The 15,323-nt window shown below is 45.4% G+C and overlaps 1 protein-coding gene across 1 annotated transcript in view; it reads left to right on the top strand.

The window, feature by feature from the left end:
• ZBTB7C (zinc finger and BTB domain containing 7C) overlaps nt 1-15,062 on the top strand; it is a 129,764-nt gene extending 114,702 nt beyond the window's left edge. Inside the window, exon 3 of the mRNA XM_074952339.1 lies at nt 9,857-15,062. Coding sequence (XP_074808440.1) covers nt 9,857-10,493 — 637 coding nt within the window. The 3' untranslated portion in view covers nt 10,494-15,062. The remainder of the gene's footprint in view (nt 1-9,856) is intronic.
• Nucleotides 15,063-15,323: the final 261 nt, after the last annotated feature.

Raw genomic sequence — 15,323 nt, 5'->3', positions numbered from 1 at the left:
AGCTGAGACAGAATTTGTCCCTTTAGCGAGCAATTCCCGTAAAATGAGAAATGACACTTAATGGTCTCTTTATTGTTATTAATCATTTATATTGTGGTAGCAATTAGAGGGCTCAGCCAATTCCACGTCCCAGTGTACTGCATGCTGCACGTGTATTTATATTAGCTCCTTCCAAATTCACTTGAATATGGATATAGCTTTTCCAGAAGTTGTGGGGTGAGATTTTCAAAAGTGCTCAGCTTTGATCTGACTTTGCTCTCATAGAAGAACATAGAACAGAAACAGAGTTAGGCCAATGCAGGATGCCTTCCACCAACTGCAATGGGAGCAGAATTAGGCCAGGGCCAAGTACTTTTAAAAATCTCACCTGTCCATTTGACGATGAAGGGCAGATTTCAATTTGGGCAGGAAGGGCCTGATTCTGAATACCCTCTGGGTGTACCACTCCCACTGAACTCAGGACTTGGGCCCTAAGTGTTTTCTTATGTCATATTGTGTGCAATAATATAGACAATTGAGAAGATATTAAATCCGGAGATGGACAAAACAGAGACTGGTTTGGTTTTGTATAACCACCACCACAGGTGGTTCTGATCCAGGACCCCGTTATCCAAACTTCAGAGTTCAAAGAAGATTGGATGAATGGTTCTGATTTTGTACCACTGCAGTATAAGGGTACTGTATTACACATTCTGCTTTCACACATCAGATAGTCTATATTACATGATTTCTAAATTCATACCCAAGAAGCAGAAGCTAGAAAATGGGTAGCAAAGAAAGTCAAGGAAAACTAAAGCCCTAATCCTGCCTAGAATTATGCAGGTATGTAACTTTACCGCCATTGACTGCTATTCGGTTGAGTAAAGTTCGCATGCCTACGTTTTTGCAGGATCTGCCCCCCTGAGATCATACCATCTAATCACACAACACGAAAGCCTTTTTTCCCCTTTCTGATACACTGAACAAAGTGGGCATTTAAAAACCTTGAGATTTTTGTAAAGGGTTTGAAATAGCTTTAATGCGCAGGGAGAAGGGTTGTCTGTTACAAAGAAGGCCAGGTATGTTTTTACTGTAATATTGGTTTAATGTTTGGTTTAATGTTGATTAGTTGTGATTAGTTTTTAAACCCAGACTAGGGTGGTTGTGATGCCCATGGAAGAATTCCTGAGCAAACATCTGCCACGTGTTGCTGCAGTGCTCTGGGAACACTGCAGAACGCCGGGAATCCCCTCCAGCTAAAGAATAGATTAAGGCCCCAATTCTGCAGCTGGATCTGTGAACTCTTGTTCCAGTGTAAATCTGATTGCAAGAAACAGGGCTAATTTAATAGGACGTTGTTGTTGTTTGTTTTAAATGAAGATTGCTTAGATTCTAGTCTGGTTTTTGAAAGTTTGGAGGACTAGAGAAAACTGACAATGTGTTAGCTGTCCTGTTCACTGCATTGTAGCCATGTTGGTCCCAGCCAGGCCCACAGTTCTCAAGGAGAGAGTCTTCAAGCCAGAATGACTCCCTTTTTTAATTTGTTGTTATTATTGGTGTTGTGGTAGCAAACAAGGTCCTAATCAGTATCATGGCCCTTGTGTGCGAGGTGCTGTATACACCCCCAGATAGACACCTTTCTGCCCCAAAGATTTCATAATTTAAATCCTCAGTTCTTCAAAGACTCATGCTTAACTTTACACACCGAGTGTTCCCATTGACTTAAAGGGGGACTTTCAAAGGCAAACACTTGGATAAGTGTGTGCAGGAGTGGGGTCTCTTTTGAAACAGGGTGCATTCAGTGAGTGTGACAAACCAAAGAGAGAGAGGGTGGATAAGAAAGGTAAGATCCAGGGGTTCCGTAAGTTACGTTTGTGCATCTCCTGATGCTTCCAAATCACCTGAAAGTGCTTTAAAAAGAAAAAAAAAAGTAAGCTGATAATTTTTATTAAAAAATAGAAAAACAAGCCAGTAAAACCCTCCTGCTGTATAACACACTGGCTTCTATTAACAGCTATCCATAGAATACTCCTGTAACTCACGTTGTAGAGGCATGTGCAGATTGTATCTTACTGACAGTTGTTCGTAATGGTCTGAATCTATAGCATACGATTCTGGCACCCAAAGTGTCTGTCAAGAAAAGGGATCTCGGTAGGTTAAAAATTATATTACTATAATATTTTTTTAATTATATTGTTTTTAAATTATATTGTATTGTAAGAGTATCGGTGACAACTGAACCTAATTGGTATGCTGTAGCTTGTTAAGGTTGCCTGATACTTCCCATTATAGGACCCCATTTTCAGTTGTTTATAACTTTGCAAATCTTTAACCACTTGAGGTGAAATTTTCCATGCCAGGTGTCTGCCTCACGTGGCTTTGAAAAATTTCAGCCAAAATGGTCCAGCTCTTTCTGAGAACGAGGCTGGGAGGGAACAATACATTGTTTTGCCCATTTTAAAAAATTCTGATGGCCTTTTCTTTGGAGGAGGGACTTGAAATTTGGCAGGGCAGCCGCCTTTGTGTCAGGGATATGCGTTTTGCCTTCCCCATGAAAATCCACCCAAATTTGGTCAAGCTATGAGCCTTTGAAAAATCGCAGTTCGTGCATGCTCAGTAGAGACTTAGATTTTAGCAGCTAAATTTCCCAAAGAGTCCACCCACCACGGTGGAGCAGGACTATGCCTGCAACTGCAGCTCTGGGTGGTGCCAGGGCTGGGCATATGAACTGAGAGCAGGGAGCCTGTCTCTCCTGTGTTCTCAATGACCCCTCTGCTAGGCCTAGGCAGAGGAGGAGGCTGCCAGATTCAAATGCAGATGAGATAAGAACTGCTCCTGCAGGGAAGATGGGGGAGTAGACTGGGACAAGAAACAAGAGGTAGAAGAGATACTATGATGCATATGCGCCCACATTCCACTTCCCCGCTCCTCCCAAGGCCCCCACTTCACTACTTCCCCCAAGGCCCCATCCCTGCAAAGCCTCTTCCTGCCCCTGCTCTGTCCCCTCCCCTGAGCACACCCTGCCCTCGCTCCTCCCCCTTCCCCGCAGTGCCTCCTGTATGCCACTGAACAGCTGATCGCAGTGGGCGGAAGACACTGCTGGGGTGGGGGGAGCTGATCAGTGGGGCTGCTGGTGGATGTTGAGCATCCCCTTTTTTTTCCCCGTGTGTGCTCCAACCCCGGAGCACCCACAGAATCAGCACCCATGCTATGACTGGAGGCTGATGGGAGGGAGGAGGAGAGGGAAATGGACTGGGAGTTGGGATGGAGGGAACTGGGACTGACTGGTCAAGGAGACTGGGGCTGAGAACCAGTGTGTGGCGGGGGGGAGACAGATGTGAGGAAGAGCTGGGTTGTGGGGAGAGAACTGGCATTGGATGGGCAGAGACACTCAGTCAAGGATTTGTGGAGGAGAATACTGAGATTGAATGAGAAGCCTAAGGAAGGAGATTGGCACAGGGACCCAGTGGGGATGGAGAATGTGGGAGGAGGGGAGATCAGATGAGGGACAGGGAGGGGGAGACTGAAACTAGCTGGACAAAGATGCTGGACACAAGGAGCTATGGGGGAAGCTGGGAATGGCTTGGCAAGGAGACTGGGAGTAGGGGTGAGACTGAGATAGGGAGTCCAGAGGGGTGAATCATAGACTATCAGGGTTGGAAGGGACCTCAGGTCATCTTGTCCAACCCCCTGCTCAAAGCAGGACCAATCCCCAATTTTTGCCCTAGACCCCTAAATGGCCCCCTCAAGGCTTGAACTCACAACCCTGGGTTTAACAGGCCAATGCTCAAACCACTGAGCTATCCCTCCCCCCCAGGGTGAGACTAGCCTGGCTGGGCAAAGAGAATGGGCCTCGGATGAGAAGCCTGAGGAGTGGAGAGTGGGACTGGCTAGGTTTAGAGAATGGGACTAGGACAAGCAACTGGGGTGGGGGGTGAACAGGACTGGGACAGGGACATGTTGGAGGGGACTAGGCAGAAGTGGTCACCTTTAGGGGGGAATGGGCAGAAGATTCTGTGCCCACTAGAACACATTCCCCTCCAGAGACTGTAACAGAACCCAAGATTCCTGAGTGTTACCATTCTTCTGCTGTCAGCAAATATTTGTGAAACCCACTGGCAAAGAAGCCATACCCCTCTAGTGCTGACCCACGTGAGGATGACAGCTGACTACCAGGGGCCTCACTTGCTAGGGCAAAAGTAGTGTTGGTTTGCCCCTGACTTTGGTCTATATGCTCTGCTTTTTGTGCCCCCCCGCCCCCTCCCCCACACTTTGCAAGATATAATATAATCACATATCATGTTCTATATGCTGACATAACTTTGTCCCGTCCCTCCCCCTAGGAATTTTTCTGAAATGACGCCCCTGTCAGTCACTGGTTTCAGAGTAACAGCCGTGTTAGTCTGTATTCGCAAAAAGAAAAGGAGTACTTGTGGCACCTTAGAGACTAACCAATTTATCTGAGCGTAAGCTTTCGTGAGCTACAGCTCACTTCATCGGATGCATACTGTGGAAAATACGGAAGATGTTTTTATACACACAAACCATGAAAAAATGGGTGTTTATCACTACAAAAGGTTTTCTCTCCCCCCCATCCTACTCTCCTGCTGGTAATAGCTTATCTAAAGTGATTACTCTCCTTACAATGTATATGATAATCAAGGTGGGCCATTTCCAGCACAAATCCAGGGTCCCCCCCACCCCCCCAACAAACCCACTCTCCTGTTGGTAATAGCTATCTAAAGTGATCACTCTCCTTACAATGTGTATGATAATCAAGGTGGGCCATTTCCAGCACAAATCCAGGTTTTCTCCCCCCCCCCCACAAAACCAGTCTCCTGTTGGTAATAGCTTATCTAAAGTGATCACTCTCCTTACAATGTGTATGATAATCAAGGTGGGCCATTTCCAGCACTGGAAATGGCCCACCTTGATTATCATACACATTGTAAGGAGAGTGATCGCTTTAGATAAGCTATTACCAGCAGGAGAGTAGGGTGGGGGGAGAGGAAACTTTTTGTAGTGATAAAAACCCATTTTTTCATGGTTTGTGTGTATAAAAACATCTTCCGTATTTTCCACAGTATGCATCCAATGAAGTGAGCTGTAGCTCACGAAAGCTTATGCTCAGATAAATTGGTTAGTCTCTAAGGTGCCACAAGTACTCCTTTTCTGTCAGTCACTGCTATCAATTACTCTCTTACCTCACCCAATCTTAATTCTGGCATTTCCTAACTTTCTGAGTGCTTGACTTTGCAGCCTTAATAATGTTCTTTTAATGTAGTTTTTGTGTGTGCATATATAAATATAATTTAAATCTTAGTCATGTTACAAACATTTTAGATAAATAAAACTGAAGGGATTTCAGAAATCAGATTTACTTTCTACTATTATGTAGTTTGTTTCCTTACTGCCTTTCTCTTCATTCTGGACAATAGAAATTGGCTAGGCATTTTCACTTTTTAGGATCTCGAGCTATGCTGCAATGTTGAGATTTGCAAACACTGTAGGAGAATGTTCATTTTTTTGAAAAAATCAATTGGATTTTTTAAAAAATCATCGAAACATTTCTACTGGTTTTAGACTTTTCCAAAAAATATTTATTTTAGAAATAAATGTTATTTGGCTACTAAATCCAATAGGTGCTTTTAAAAATCTTCACCAAAATCTAGATTTGGAGCTGCACAATATCCCTTTAATTTAGATAGTGTATGTGCCAAACTGTAAATCTTTGTGTAAGTCCCTGGGATATTACTGTAAACAACTAACTAGTGTAAAATGTACCTATCCATATTCTGCAACGATCTCAAAATCTTAACAAGTTGAAACACCATATTTAAAAGCAAGCTCGTGTGACACCTCGTGGTCATTGGGTGTATAACAGAAAGGGAAGGTTTAGCACCAAATTATATTTCACCAAAATGCACTAATCAGCAATGCCAGTCTCACCAAATGTAGTTGTAGCCATGTTGTTCCGACGATATTAGACAGACAAGCTGGGTGAGGTAATATCTTTTACTGGACCAACTTCTGTTAGTGAGAGAGACAAGCTTTTGACAGTGGCTCGAAAGCTTGTCTCTCTCACCAACAGAGGTTGGTCCAGTAAAAGATATTACCTCACCCACTTTGTCTCTCTAATCTCACCAAGGTCATCCTATTTCCCAGTGGATGTTAATCTCTGGTTTTGATGATAGGAAATTATTTAATTTTTTGCTTGTATTTTTGTCAAACAATTTCTTTTGACTGCGTAGGGGACCAGATGCAGGATCTGAAAGTAGAAGGGTGTGATCGTGCGGCTTTTAGAAGAACATGAAATAACTAGAAAACAATAAGTGCAAAGTACACTTTGGAACAGCAAGGGAAAGGCAGAATTTCATAGATAGAGTCGGTGGTAATGGGGCAGAGCCAAACCTCTCATCTGTTGCATGTGCAGTGCTAGAGAGCCCTAGGGGGATTGAACCTGGGACTGTGGGATTTTAAAGCCTCTACTTCTTGAACTCAAAGACCCTGTTAGCTAAGGCTGCAGCAGGCTCAATCTATATGTGGCCCAGCCACCACTAGAGGGGGACAGAGCACTGCACCCTTTAAAAAGATGCATGTGATCTGCTGCAAGCTTGGCCAGCCCTGCTAACCAGAGCAAAGCAGCTGGGGGCCATGTGCTCTGGGGTCCCCCTCCCCCCTTTTGATTTTTGCCCCTATGGGCACCAGGAAGAAGCAGTCCCTGGCCCCATGGGAGCCCACTGACTTATGAGCCGCCCCGAATCTGCCCCAGTGGTTGCTGGTGATCAATACAGCAGCCTGCCTCTGGAGAGCACACTCTCTTCTCAGAGCTCTTAGCTACAGCTAGCCAGGGAAGAGAAAGATCAGGAGCAGGATTTGAACCTGGGGCACACACGTAGCAATATGCAAAGCATTATCACCACACTAGCCAGGGAAAGTCCCTTCTAAAGGGCCTGATCCTGGGAGCTGAAGTCAATGGGAGGTGAAGGCTCCCAGCGTCTCTCAGAAAGTGTTCAGCATTTCCCAGGACTGGGCCCAGAAGCTGTGTGCCGTTGGCATTACCCGGCACCGCTGGCAGGGGTACGGAAGCTCTCCATCGTGCCGTGGTTGATGTAGATCAGTGGGGGCAGTAGGGAGAAATCTGCCTGTGCTACGCCTCCTTTGTAGCTAGAGACAGCCTCAGTTGCCAGGGCAGCAAATCTGCCGCCTTTCGCCAGCACTACATGCTCTGGATAAAGGGAGTTCGAAGATTGTTCCCAGCTAAAATTCTACTGCTTGAGTTCCTTGGGCCGGGTTTTGACATGGGTGCAACACAAGGAAATTCTCCCCACCCCATTGCATCACCTGCCCAAGGACCTGGCACAATTGCAGTCCCTGACCTCAGGGGACTTCCCTCATCCGCCTGCCCTGAAGGGGGCAGGGAGGCGGCAGGGCCATGACACCAGTCCGTGGAGCAGGCCAGCTGCATTGGAAGAAGCAGGCGCCCCGTCCCTCCCTGAACTTGTCCCTGTGGTGGTGTGGCTCTGTACTGCCCCCTGCTGGAGCCAGAGGCTAACTGTCTCGTTGGTCTTGTGGGTTAGAGAGCAGATGGTTCTGTGGATGCCATTAGATGGAGCTTTCTGAAGCCTGCACGGAGCTGAAAGCAGCTGTGCCGAAGGGGCCCGGTGTAGCTGGTGTTATGGGATCTTCCCTTTCGTCAAATAGAAGTGAGCATGGTCGGCGTGTTTGTTAGGATGGACCTTAGGGCTCATCTATACAGGAAAGCTATATTTAAATTGGTAGAGTTATACCAGTGTAATGCACCCCCTGCCCCCATGGGGGCACTCCTATTCCATTATAACACACCCACACGGCGAGTTATACCATATAACTACAGCTGTTTAACCATACTGATATCATTATATGGCCATCGCTGGAAACATTTCCCATGGAGATAAGCTCTTGTGCTGTAGGGAAGCTTGGCCCACCACTCCCAGATAGCGATGTGCACCATGCTATCTATGTCCATTGGAATGAGAGGCGGTAAGGTCAGGGATCTTACATGGCTGCCTCATTTGTGGCAATGCCACCATCGGGGCTTAGATCCCAAGGTGATCGGTGCCTTGGATACCACTGCAGCCATGTCAATGGCTGTCTGCCGTGTCACTACGTGCTGTGCCTTATGGACTGTAGCTGGGGTGTCAGCTCAGAAAGTTAAATATCTGCTTTCCCTGCTCGCCCCCTCCTGGGTAGAGATGCATGGACAGCTGCACCTCTTGTGTCCCCTTGTTACAGGACTACTGCTGCAGGACCCATGCTGCCACGGATGTGTCCTCCTGATGCTGCTCAGTAGAAGCTATTTGGGAAGTTGGGAGGAGATAGAACTAGGTAGGGTTTACTAACACTCCATGCTAGGGGCTCAGATCTGCTCTGATGTGTGATGGCTCCATCTCCAGCCTTCCCCACCACACCTCTGCTGAGCCTCAGCAGAATGCCTTCCTTAGGGAGCCTGGGCATGCATCTTACATCTGTACACCAGCCTACAGAAAGCCTGAGTGAATGGGGTTCGCATGAGGGAGCAGTGCAGGGATGGGGTGGAAGAAAATCTGACCCACTGGCAGGGCCTGGGGTAGCTCCACAGCCCCTCCATGGTGGTTTTTCCAACTCCAGGGCTGGAAAAGTCCATACCCATAGATGTGGGTTGTGGCCATTGGTTCTCACTAAGCATGGACCCAATGGCCATGCCTTTGCTCCTCCCCAAATGGCCTCTCTATGGTGGCCTATGCAGAGCTGGCATAGGCTCAACTCCAAGGTATGCAGGTCGTGGAGACCCTGAGTGTCTTCTCCATAGCTACATACCCTGCCTGTTGGAGCCATGTGCCAGTCTGACCTTCTGTAGATGGGTGAAAGTTCACCCTTCCAGAGCAGACAGTGTTGCCATGTTTTTTCCCAGAAGGCTGTGCAGCTCGTCTCACCAGGTTTGGGTGGTAGGTGCTGTCCAAGGCAGGGACTGTAACTACCTCTGTGAACAGCTGACAAGCGAGGATCAGCAACATGCAATGGCTAGGGGGAGGGAGTCCAGCCCCAAAGCACCTGACATACATATGCAGATCTGCTAATTTATTTTTTAAAAATTTGTAATTACATAAATATCACTCTTCCCCTGCTGTCCCTCAGCCTGGTCATTAAATGCTGGGTGATTTCTTGGATCCATCATTGTAGAAATGGGTCTTATTTAATTTGTTTCCTCCTTTAGCATTTAATGTTAGACTTTTGATTGTCAAATAACCCAAGAGACTTGCACGTATCACAACATTTTGGATACAGAGTTGGAGCCAAATGATCTCCAGCCTGGAAAGTGAGAGTGTGGTGTGGAAACACCAACTCACGTTATCTGTAGCAAGTGGGTGGGTGGATTAGTTCTAGGTAGGGATGAATTTTAACCTACCTCTCCGGGTACTTATGTGACCCTTCATCACTTTGTCTTAGGCCCAAATCCTCAAAGGTATATAGGTGTTAAACTCCCATTGAAATCAGTGGGCATTAGGTGCCTGCATAGCTTTGAGGTCTGGGCCTTAGTGCCTCCCAAGTATCTCTCCTGACAATATCCTGGGGTGGTAGAGAAGCATGAGTATCCCCAGTTTACAGATGGGGAAATGAGGTAGAAAGAGATTACGTGACTTGCTCACGGTCAAGAGGAAGATGATGGCAGAGCTAGGATCTGAGTGCCAATCTCATACCATAACCACAAGACCATTCTTCCTCCCTGGCACTGGCCTTTTTAATATTATGTATATTTAAAAAAAATAAAGGCTACATGGGGGGGCTTAATGTGACAGCACCCCTTGAAGTGTCTGTGCTCAAGTGATAACAGGTGGCTGTGACGTTTGTTTTTCAGGCAGGACAAGCTAAAAATCCACATGCGGAAACACACAGGAGAAAGGCCATACCTCTGCATACACTGCAATGCCAAATTCGTGCACAACTACGACCTAAAAAACCACATGCGCATTCACACGGGTGTCCGGCCTTACCAGTGTGAATTCTGCTACAAGAGCTTCACTCGCTCCGACCACCTCCACCGCCACATCAAGCGGCAGAGCTGTCGAATATCCAGGCCCAGGAGGGGGCGCAAGCCCGCAGCCTGGAGGGCAGCCAGCTTGCTGTTCGCACAGAATGGCCAGCCAGATGAGAAAGGCTTTATGATGCCTCCGACACTGGAGGAAATGAGCAGCCATCTTGGCACCACGGCCATGTGCCTTCCAGGCCCCAGCCACAAGCACTTCATGAGTGGGGCCAAGAACGCTCTAAACCTGCAAGATCTAGAGAGCCAGTTCGAAGAAACCCAAATGAAGCTGTTTGGGAGGACGCACCTGGACATGGAAAGGAACAGGGGCATCTTTGCCTTTGCCCTGGACCATAACGAGAACATCTCGGCACGGCCATACTTCCCTCTCCCTGACCCTTGGAGCACAGGATTCAATGGACTGCCTGGACTAAACCATGTGGCCCCAATTTCTGAGGCTAGCAACTAAACCAGCTCTACCCATGCATTGGGTGTGGTACGTTCTGTACCATTCTTAAAGAGTGAACGACTCTCTCTGATTCTCACCTGCTGTCTCTCCTCATCTCATTCCAAAGAAACAATTGGTCACCCATGTGAATCTAGACGGTGCCATAGGATGGTAGGCGGAGCCACACCCGAGCAGACAATGGACATTCTTCTGAATGAGGTGCTGCTGTTGGTATTATTCTGTGATTGTACTAGGAAATGTAGGTTGAGTTTGTCAGTGACTCCACCAGCACAATCTGCTAGGGGTGTCCTTTTAGACCATTTGTAGGACCCTTGGCATAAGACATGACAAGCTTGTCTCCTCCCAGCAGTAGAGCCTCCCCTTAGTTCTTGGAATCCAGTTTTGAGGGAGTGGAAAGGGTCAAGCTCCAGGATGCAGATGGCTCGTCTTTTGAATGCTTCTGAAAACATCACTTGCCTTAGTTTGGAGGTCAAGACAGTGCTTCGGAAGGAGATTTCCATTGCTCTCCGTTCATGATACCAGATGGTTAGCTGGACATCAGTGAAGATGGCAAACCATTTTTTTGCCACTTCTAAATTCCTTGTTTTTTTAACCCCGTAATCAAATGACCAAAACAGTCTGAAAGGGCCTCGACATGGGCCAGATTCTTAGCTGGTGCAAATGAATGCTGCTCTTTGCAGCTATGCTGATTTATTGCAGCTGAGGATCTGGCCTAGGGTCATTACTAATTACTAGCAAATATGTCACATGTCAGAATCCCTTGACGAAATGCTGAGCATACAAAGACCCTGCTGTATAGGATCATCTGGGAAAAGGATTCGGATATTGCTCAGGGGATCCTGATTGAAAATTATTATACTAAAGAGTCCACAAAACACGACTGCCACTGAGTGCTAGTAGAAATCATACTTCTTCAGCATTTGTCAGCTCAGAAATATAGGGCTTACAACATAAAATATGAGATACTCCACTGAAAGAAGGCTTTGATAGCAATGTGCTTCTATTTTCCCCTTTTAAACAGTGGGGGTAACTTTTTAACAAACAGTCTACTGATGTGACCTGCAGTTAGTTTGATGCAAATACAGAGACTGGTTTTCAGTTTAATCAAGGCTCAAAAAAGTAAATTTTAAAAACTATGGCATGCTCTCTCTTTTTTTTACTGTTATCTTTTGGTTTCAGCAGAATCAAAGAGAACCAGAGGACCATAGTTTCTTTTTTTTTTTTTAATTTCAGTTCATCCATTAAAGGTACTGTTCTTCAGTCACAATTCAAGGAGGGTTTCTCTACCGGACCACTGACGTTGCTACATCCACGGGACAAAATGAGCACCCTCTTCGAAGTAGCTCTCACATATGATTCCCTTTGTCAAGAAGCACTTCGAGCATAAATAATTCCTTTCCGCTTTGAGAACACATATAAAAGAATGATCCTGATGAACTGCCTGATTCTAGCTTCCTCCTGCCCCCCAAAAATAAATTCACAGAGACCCTGTGTGCAATGAAAAGTGGGGACTGGAAAGAAAACTTTTTAAAACTGCATCAAACTTTTTTTTGTATATGTACCAACTTCTTTTACAAACTACATTTTACAGACAACTGGTTATTTCAGGTGTTTTTGTCTACAATTTGGAGTCATGTAAAGTATCCAAAGATGCTGAGTACTGTATAATCTACAAGAACTTGAAGCAAGGTGTGTTTTTGTTTTTAATTTTGTTTTTGGTTTTTAATTTTTTTTCCTGTTTGTGCGGAAAAAAACTTTGGACGTTTTCTATTTATAACTATTTTTATGTGATTGCTTTATGTACAAAAAAAAAAGAAAGGAAAAAAAGATACCCAAACAAGTTTGCCTTAGTTAATCATGGGACAATCATCCTTAACTTTTGTTGAACCTATACATTTTTTAAAAAGACAAGCTACTTTTACATACTTATTAAACAGTATTAATTGAGTCTCTTAAATTATGAGCAGGACTTGGTTCTTGTGTGTGTGGCAAACATTGGAAAGCCAAACAGTTCCAGAAGTCCAACCAATGGCAAGTTTTTACAGCAACATGTAAATGCCAATTTGTTTGCAGAATATACAAATTTGGCGATTTCCAAAGGCTTTTGTAAAATATTTGCTCCGTATTTAATTGTCTAGCTGCAATGTTTATGGTTAACGGAAACCATTGTTGTTATTATTACGATAAGAAGTTAAGGTTGATTTTCCTGAATGAGCTCATTTTGGTTGTATGTAGCTGGCTGAGATCATTTCATGGTGGAAGGAATATAACAGACTCTATTTCTGCCTTGCAGTTTCTTTACATTTCAATGTTGTGCGGTGATGTTGGGCCACAGGTATATATACAGGTGTGCATGTGTGTGTGAAACATTGGAGGGAGCATCTCACTGTGCATTCTCCATAACCCTTCCATAACTCGGCCTTGCTCTCCTAATCATGAACTGCATGTCAGCCGTGACTGTCAATGACGTTCTTTTCAGCTGCTCCCTGAGAGTCTGAGGCTGATAGCATTTATAGCAGTATAACTCTATTAGTTGCAAGGAAATCCCTTCTGATTTCAACTGGTGTGAGATCAGATTCAGGCCTTTTGCCTGGAAGGAACTAGAGATGGCCACATTCTCTCTGAGCTACTGGTGAGGTGTAGGGTGACCAGATAACAAGTGTGGAAAAGTGGGACACTTTTTTTTTCGGGGCTGAGGAGATGGGGGAAAGGTAATATAGTTGCATATATAAGACAAAGCCCCTAATATCGGGACAGTCCCAATAAAATTGGGACATCTGGTCACCCTAGTGAGGTGGCATCTTCTTCCTCTTCTCATCATTTTTAATTATGGCCCAGATACTAGAGGTACTTAAGCATATGCCTAATTTTAAGCACTTGTGTAGCCCCGTTGACTTCAGGGCCTATTATTCTTGTCACAGTTGAAGAACGACATAGCTCTCAATTTTTTAGAAAAGTCCAGAAGCCTGAAAAGTGGAACTAATACATTAAAAGACCAAAACCAAGAGAAAGTTTAACTTTCCTCATAAGAGCAGTGACTAGAAATCAGACAGGAAACCACATACAACTCTATCCACCTGGTAGAGCCCCAGGTAAGTCACCTTGAGACACCAGATGTTTGAGTAGCTACATGTTCAATTAATCAAATGAAAGGATAAGTGCTAAGCCCAGGTCAGCTTTCCCAGTTGGCCACATATACCTACTAACGGATAAGAAAACACACAGTAGTTCAGTTATATTGTCTGGTCAGACAGCCATCATCCCCAGTACCAGAAAGATGTGGATAAACTGGTGGATAATTCCCACACACAAAATATATTTGCCCTATATCCACACACACGGGGGACATGTCATTCTGTCATGATGCATGCACTAATAAGTGATGTCTACACTGCAACTGAGTGTGTCTCCCAGCCCGGGTGGCTCTGCTTGAGCTAGCGCACAGTTAAGTAGCAGCGTGGACATTGTGCCATGGTCTAGCCGCCTGAGTCCAAGGCTGCCCAACCTCCTGGGTCCATACTGAGGCAGCTAGCCCACACTGCTATTTTTAGCGTGCTCGCTCAAGCAGAGCTAGCGCATGTCTGTCTTACCCGGGCTGGGAGACATGCTCCCAGGTGCAGTGTAAACCTACCCGTTCCGACCTTAAAGTCTATGAGTCTGTAGGGGCCACGATTTTGAAAATCTGGTGATGCAAACATATAGGGAGCCAGTTTCTGCCAAATTCTGAGCACTCTCAGTTACAATTGTCAGGCTTAGGAAAATAATGTCGTCCCCTTTCTTTTGTCTCTGTGCAAAGGCAAAAGAGAGAACGTACCTTCAGAATGTTTCATTCTATACAGACAGGAGAGCAGGAGTTTCTTGTGACCCCACAAATGGGCAGGGACAGCTGGAGAACGGAAGCAGCTCTGCCTCCAGTCCCCTTCCCTATTTGCTGGGGAGAGTAGCTGGCTGGGTGCATGAGGGTAGAAAGCTACTGCACAGATAACAGGTGAAGGAACCAGTGTTTCCAACTCTCATTATTTTATCACGAGTCTCAAGATAGTCAGTGTTTCACTTGAAGCCCCAACTCCTGGAGTCAGGTGATTACAGGAGAATCTCAGCTTGCATCAAAACAGTAAGTTTATAGTACTCATGCTTGCAGAGAAAAGCTTGACAATGTCCCTTGCATGCAACCAGAAAGTAAATAAAAAAGACCCCAGCTTTTAGTGTTCTTTTTAAATCTTGTGCTGTTTATGCCACACTTGTGATTTTGGGGGCAGAAGGGGGGCCTGACTGAAAGGGTCAAAAATGCTAAGCTTGAATATGCTTACTAGGCGCTTTCCCACTCTCTCTCCCCCCACACCTGAGAGAAAAATGTAACCACCTCACAGCACAGTGTATAATACCTGTGGCCTGGAAATGCCTTTTTAGTTGTTTTTATGTGTCGAACCAATGTTTTACTTGACTTGCACTAATTGCTGTAGAGCAGTATATGGTTAGATTTCTTTGGTTTGATTTATTTTTTGGTTGCAATTCCTATTGGCTAATGAGCTGGCAGTCCTATAAACATACCTGTTGCACATTTTACACCCCTGGACAAAATAAAATATAACCTGAAACAGCCAGTGTCCTAGATATTCTGATTGTAGCCACTTTGCATCCCAATGCCCCAACCGGCACCATGGAAAATTCTGCTTCCTTTTGCAGAGCATTGAAAAAACAGCAACACTTAGGGCTTGAGCTTGCAAGTCCTTGCTTGGGGTTCAGTCTCCAGTGAAGGTGCAATGGATGCTCCATGTGGGCTGCAGTAGAGTTAAGTGCTAGGTGAAGTCCTCTAGGCTATGGGTTTGT

The sequence above is a fragment of the Natator depressus genome, chromosome 5, assembly GCF_965152275.1.
Source record: "Natator depressus isolate rNatDep1 chromosome 5, rNatDep2.hap1, whole genome shotgun sequence".
NCBI classification, from domain to species: Eukaryota; Metazoa; Chordata; order Testudines; family Cheloniidae; genus Natator; species Natator depressus.
This window is presented reverse-complemented; position numbering and strand designations above follow the sequence as displayed.